The sequence below is a fragment of the Leptosomus discolor genome, chromosome 17 (assembly GCF_034619465.1).
Source record: "Leptosomus discolor isolate bLepDis1 chromosome 17, bLepDis1.hap2, whole genome shotgun sequence".
Lineage (NCBI taxonomy): Eukaryota > Metazoa > Chordata > Aves > Leptosomiformes > Leptosomidae > Leptosomus > Leptosomus discolor.
In genome coordinates this window covers 15,553,943-15,560,848 of record NC_141407.1, presented here as the reverse complement: position 1 = coordinate 15,560,848, position 6,906 = coordinate 15,553,943, and the positions used below count along the sequence as shown (strand labels likewise).

At 52.4% G+C, this 6,906-nt stretch overlaps 1 protein-coding gene across 1 annotated transcript; it reads left to right on the top strand.

Annotated features, from left to right (window-relative positions):
* The first annotated feature begins 5,610 nt into the window (after positions 1-5,610).
* On the top strand, positions 5,611-6,297 carry BHLHE23 (basic helix-loop-helix family member e23). Its single transcript, XM_009961739.2, has one exon. The coding sequence runs from the start codon at positions 5,611-5,613 to the stop codon at positions 6,295-6,297; it is 687 nt and encodes a 228-aa protein (XP_009960041.2).
* The last annotated feature ends 609 nt before the right edge of the window (positions 6,298-6,906 follow it).

The following is a 6,906-nucleotide window of genomic DNA, read 5'->3' as shown; positions in this document are numbered from 1 at the left end:
AAACACTTGGCCAGACGCCCGCCAGACTGAGCTCTGCCTGCTCCGCCCTGCCTCGAGTTTCTGTCCTCTACCCACCTACCATTTCAGCCTTGAACCAGCACAGCATTGCCATCGCTGATTGTTCATGCTGATTTCCTACTCTGACACCCCAGGGAAGAAGTATTCACCCACTCCCTCCAGCAGTTCCAGTGGAGCTTTCAGCAGAATTCCTCCGCTCGTCCCACCCCCATTTTCACGCAGCAGCAGATGATCCATTCACGCATGTTGATGCTCCAACACCTCTTCACTTTCCACTCTCCTTGCGTTGGTCTGAAAGGTCCAAAGCCAGCCGGGCTTGGTGCCGTGACAGCTGCCACCAGGAACAGGGTTGTATTTACAGGGCAGGTACCCAAAATACAGGGTGTGGGATTACACGGGTCTTACCGCGCCTGTTGGCCTTTTTGGGTTACTTCTCCATTTTTAGCGCTTTGCCTACCTCTGCCTGGGTGCCGAGGAGGGGAGGTGGGTGCCCGCTTGGCTCCGGGGCTCGGACGGAGGTGGTCGCTAGGTGTCAGCATGGGACCGCCACACCGGCCCCGCTCCGGCTGCCAGCCCGGCGCTGCCCAGCCCCGCAGGCTGCCAGCCGCGGGCCCTGGGGGGGGCTGCCCGACCCCCCCCCACACCCCATCCTGACAAAAAAGCGTAAAACCAGAGCATATCGGTCTCTCTTAAACCTCCTTCCTTCTGATCTTTTCAAGAGATTTTGAGTTGTTCTACTTTTAACATCCACATCTGGCTGGTGGGGATGGAGACGCACCCCTCACGGTTGCCCCCTCCTCTTTTCTGCTGGAAAAAATCCACCCGCGAACTGGTCCCTCAGTCAAAAGTGCTGTCAGCCAGGAAAACAGCTTCAGGTTTGAAAAGAATGTAGCAGCCTTTGCAATTAATTTCTTCTATGTTTCAATAATAGGTCCACTCCAAACCCTGCCGTCTTTTATCTACATGTGTAAGGTGGAGCTCTGAGTAAAGGTTTGTTCTTCATAGCTTAGTCCTACCTCACTCCAGTCCTTTAGACATTCAGACAGCAGGCACTGACATTGTAAGATGCATTGTTTGATTCAGGTGCATGGCTTTCAACCCAAAACTTGAATTGAATACGTAATTCTTTCGATCCTTTTCTCCCTCTCTTCCCATCAAAACTGAAATAAATCGTATTCAAACTCTTCCTGTATGTCCTGGGTTACAGTGTAAAATGTGTCAAAAGAAAAAAAATATATTCTATTACCATCTTCAGGAGCTGTTGAGACCAGGTGGGGCGGTGCTCCCTGCCTCCCCCCTCTGGACTATCTCCTGTCAATGGGCACAACAATGCCTTATCGCCTGACCCATCGGTAACTCGGTAACTCGCTCCTGGGCTATCTCCTGTTCATGGCCCATCAAGGAACTGCCTCACGACTCCCCATCCCATGGTGAGATGCTCCGCCCGGGGGGAAGGAGCCAAGCAGTCCATGCCAAATAAAAACGGAGATTTTGAACACCCTAGCAGCCTTCTTCCACTGGATTCCCAGAGGAGCTTTTCCCCCCACTGGAGTTCCAGAGGACAAGAGCTACCTGCCGACCACTGGACCTTCGGAGGAAGACCAGACTCTTTTACCTGATTGCTGCTTCCACAGAACTACACCCATTGCTTCAGGAGGACTGCAGCCAGCATCTTATCGGACTGCTACTGCCACCCTAACAGGGTGTCAGGTTGTATTCCTGACTCTGTCAGTGTAAACCAGTGGGTTGTTTGTTTTTTCCCTGCCTTGTGTTATATACATATATATATTAGTAAAGAACTGTTATTCCTATTCCCCATATCTTTGCCTGAAGGCCCGTTAATTTCAAAATTATAATAATTTGGAGGGAAGGGGGTTGCACTCTCCATTTCAAGGGAGGCTCCTGCCTTCCTCCACAGACACCTGTCTTTTCAAACCAAGACACTGTAGTAACAGGTGCTACAACCTCCAAATTCACTTTTTTTTTGTTCCCCGAAGGATGAAGGCCGTCTCCAAGCTGCAGCTGAACTCAAGAGCTGTATTCCTGAAACAGCCCCAGCAGCAAACACCGGTTGGTGCAGCCCTGACAGTGTGTGCTGCTCATGGCTTGGTCCCTGCACGCAGTTAAGCACCAAGTGTTTCTCTTTGCAGGCTGTTTCGCCTTGCCAAGCTAACAGAAAACCCTTGAATTTATGGAGGCAGATGTTGGGAATGCAGAAATCGGTCATTGACGCTGCCTATTATTTATAAAACATTTGTGACTTCAAAGAGTCTTAATAAAGGTATGGGTCCTGCCTTGAGGAACCTACAGTTACAATAACTACTATAATTGCAGTGATAATAGTCTGCTATTAATTATTAAATAATTCACACCAAGTTTTGAATATGTGAAACAGTAGAAGAAAAAAATCTCACTTTAAAGCCAGCAAATGCTCTACAGCACCTGATAAATTTATTCCCTAGTGCACATGCCCATTTTTCCCCAAAGCACTTGGAAGATATTTTATTATCTGCCATGTTCTTCCACATGAGTCACTCCCTTCTGCTATTTTTTTTTGTCTTCCTTTTTTGTTGTTCTAGTCCAACATATCAAAATCCAAATCAGATGTTCCTGTTTCTCAGTTTTTAGTGAGAAACTAGGTTTCGAAGATGCATATTCACAGCTGAAATTTGAGGGAGAAGTCCAAACCAAATTCTTCTGTGTGCATTTTTTGGTAGCACATTAAACCTGATTTGATTTTAGATTCATCCAGGCTCCAAACGATTTCTCTCAGCTGTGTGATTTGGAATTACATATAAAGCAGCAAATCCTTCTGCTCTGTTCTCTTGTCGTTGATATACCTCCCAAGCTGCCCTTCAGTGTTGAAATAACCCCTGAAGAACTCATTTATTTATTAAATCACTAGAGAGCCTGTGTGAAAAGTGTTCACTTCTAATTTTCAGCCCGCTGCTTCTCCTGGCATCAGCCTTGTTAGATGGGTATGACATACTTAGAAAGCCAGCAATACTTGTGCCTGTACAACCAAAATTCCTAAAACGTTGTAAAGCTGCTAGTCCTCCTCAGTGCGAGATCTCAACACGTTACAAAAAAAAAGGTAAATAATTTCTAGCAGGGCACAATCCTGCTTTTAACAATCCCTGCACATCTTTCTCATGGGAATGATTTATGCCAGTGATAACATTCTAGTACCTCCCTCCATGTGTCTGTTATCACTTGGAGTGCAGGACTGATTCCAGAGATGAGCAGAAGTTACGCTGTGCTCACCTGTATTTGAAAGTCATCACCAATACATGTGTGAGCTGTGCCAGGAGTAGTGAAGTGGCCCAATTCTCATAAAACAATTAAGTGACTAAAACCAGTAATTGGTCTTCACGATCTGATAAGCCCCGCTCAGGGTAGCAAAAAAGAGATGTGATAATATTGTAACATGTTCAGACATCGGAGGTGAGATAAGAGAAGATCAGTGAAAAGGATGATGGTCAAACCCTGCACACACTCTGACAGCCAGGCTTGGACAGCAGCTCGTTTTATGTGCTCGACTACTCCGAAACGTGGAAACGCAACCATCCAGACTTACACTCACAAAGGAGGGGAACAGCCTCGTTCCAGGCAGCAGCTCTGCAACCGCGGGTGAGGGTGCATGTGTCACTGCAGATCTCGGCACTCTTGGCTCTGATGTGGAGAAGGAAGAGAGACAAGCTCGTCATTTCATGTTAGCGCACGGCATGAAGAGAGGTGATGGGAAGAGGACAAGCAAACTACGCTTTGTAGAGGGCCTGATGAAAACAAAACACATTCTGGAAAAAGCCTCGTGTCACCTTAACACCCAAGCTATTTACTACAGCGAATAACCTACCAGGTACGTCTGCATCTGCCTGTAGGCAACATCCACCTGCTCGCATCTATATGTCACCGCACAGGATTCATCCCATCTTTTCTAAGCAGACACTTGAGGGGCCTGGACCAGACACAGGTCGTGCTTGGAGAAAGCCTGGTATGCCCTTATACTGCCTCTGTACCAAAACTCAGTACTGTGAAGCAGTCTCAGAAGCCCAGAGAAAAAAGGAAACTGGGACCTCTTCCTGTTGCAATTTAAGATTAGGCTCCCTCTATCATCACCACGCAGGAATACGGGACAAAGCATGCTGATTACCTTTCTCTGTGCAGCTCTCACCTTTGCCAGCAGCTGCCTTGGATTTTCCTTGAGATTTCTCTGTGGGTCAGACACTCCACCAGTCAGGGCAAGGATTCCCCACCGTGATGACTTCTCACACACTGCAGGCCACAGTGTGTTTCCTTTCCGAGCTCAGCACTCAGTTACTGGTACCCACAGCTGGGAAGGACAGAGAGTCCTTTCAGAGCTGGACTGAGTCACCAAAGATCAAATTCCTTTTTTCTGGCACATGGAAGGGAGAAGCAAAGTGAGTCTCTGAGGAAAATGGAAATAGACAGGGCCTTTGCCTTGGAAATCTCTCTGCACAACAGGTACCTCCTCTGTCACCCTCACCTAAATCAAAATGACCTGATCAGCAAGCCATGCCCACGGCTGTCAAGACCTTGCATGCCTTTGCCTCCCGTCGTAACATGTGCCATGAGCGGTTCGTGGTCCCACATCTGGAGCAGGGGAGAGCGTTCACTTCTCCAGTTTTCCCTGGCAATGACACTAGAAAACTCTCCAGAAAATGTTTTGGTTACTTAATCAATTCTGTATTTGCTCTGGAGCTAACGAGGGCTGAGGGGAAAAGCACTCTGAAGCATCAGTTCAACCATCAACTTTTCTCATTCATTTCAGAAAGGCAAATGAGCAAATCCGCAGGCCTGGAGCTCAGCGCTATCGCCTTCTAAGAGCTGAACCTGCTCTCACCTTCCCAAAGAGTTCGGACGCTGCAAGCCAGAGACCGGACTACAAAGTCCCGACGCTTCCCCTGCCCTCCCAGCACCCAGGGGCAGCCTCAGTCAAGCAGAGGCAATCCTCTCGCACTGCTCATGCTGGCAGTTTCTCCTCCGCTGCCTCGTCCCAGCCAGCAGACAGAAGTTCTAGAAGGGGAATACTGATTCCTTCCCATTCCCGCTCACTTTGCGCCACAGTTTTCTCCTGCCGCTCCTCAGGCAGAGCCTCCTCACGCCCCCAATTGCCCACTGAGGAGGGCCTGTCGCCCCCATCGGACCCCGGCAACCCTCCCGCCGGGCCCACCTCGTCTCGCCGAAGAGGCGGGGGGGAGCCGCGGGGCCGCGGTGGCGGGGCGAGGGGAGCGGGAGGCCGGTCACGAAGCGAAGCGCCGGCCCCGCTCGCCGCGTCCCTTCCCGCCCGCCGCCTCAGGCGCTGCCCCCCGCCGCCCCGCGCCCCCCGCGCGCCGCCGCGGCCCCTCTGATTGGGCGGCGGGGGAATCCCAGCGGGCCCCTCTCCGCGATATAAGGGGCGGCGGGGCCGGCGCCCGCCTCACTGCCCGCCCCCAGCCCGGGCGCAGCGGAGCGGCGGGGCCGCCTCCTCTTCCTCCTCCACCTCCCTCCTCCTCCTCCTCAGCGCCGAGGCAGCGGCGGCGGAGCGCGGCTTTCCCGCCCCCCCCCCTCCCCTTCCTTCCCGCCGAGGCGATGGCCGAGCTCAAGTCGCTGGGCGGCGAGGCGTACCTGGCGCTGGCCCCGGGCTACGGCCCGTCGGCTTTCGCTTACGGGGCGGTGCGCGGCGGCGCCGAGGGCCCGCGGGGGACTTACCCGGGGGGCGGCGGCGGCGGCGGCGGGTCGGACTTCCACCCCGGGACGCTGGGCAAGTCGGCGGAGAGTAGCGGCGAGCAGAGCGGCGACGAGGAGGATGGCTTCGAGGCCGGGGTGAAGGGCGGCGCGGCCTTCGAGCGAGAGGGCAAGCTGAAGGGGGGAGCCCTGGGCAAGAAGCCCAAGGAGCAGCGCTCGCTGCGCCTCAGCATCAACGCGCGGGAGCGGCGGAGGATGCACGACCTGAACGACGCCCTGGACGGGCTGCGCTCCGTCATCCCTTACGCCCACAGCCCCTCGGTGAGGAAACTCTCCAAAATCGCCACCCTGCTCCTGGCCAAGAACTACATCCTCATGCAGGCGCAGGCCCTGGAGGAGATGCGGCGGCTGGTGGCCTACCTGAACCAGGGCCAGACGCTGAGCACCCCGCTGCCCGCCACCCTCAACCCCTTCGGACAGTCGGCCGTCTACCCCTTCGGCGGCGCGGCCTTGCCCGGCTGCCCCGAGAAATGCACTGCCTTCACAGGAGCCGCCTCCGCCCTCTGCAAACACTGTAATGACAAGCCTTGACTTCTGGCTTCCTCGGGCTTTTTGGGTTTCTTTTCTTTTCTTTTTTTTTTTTTTTTTTTGTGTGTGTGTGTGTGCACTTTTCTTTCCACTACCATCAGCCCTGGCTTCCTACCATCAGTTAAGTCTGGGTTTTCTTTTTGTTTGCTCCTTTTAAATAACCCCCTCCCTGCACCCCTTTTGGAAAGATTTGGCAGTTTCTGTGGACCCCCAAAACACCCACCTTCAACTTTGTTTAGTTACCCCCCCTCCCCACATGCAACTTCATCTGTAGAGTTATTTCCTTCCCAGCCTGTTAGTGGACTGTGAGCATAACGTTTGCTTTTCTGCTTGCTCTGATCTACAAAGTTTTTGAGCAGTTTTTAAACTAAACTGTAGAAAGACAGGGAGGAAGAGAGATCTGGAAATGGAAACCTCAGTGGGTTTGCTTTGGCATGATCAACCTGTGTTAAAAATAGCTTAAAAGGAGGGGGGGGGGGGGAAGGAAAATCAGCTATGCAATGTTTCAGAATCGGGGCGGGGGGGGGATTGTTCCTACATAGCCAGCTGGGGTTGGACTGCACCCACAAATCCAAATGAAAATGTCGTTTGGTCAGCTCATGGGAGGGGGGA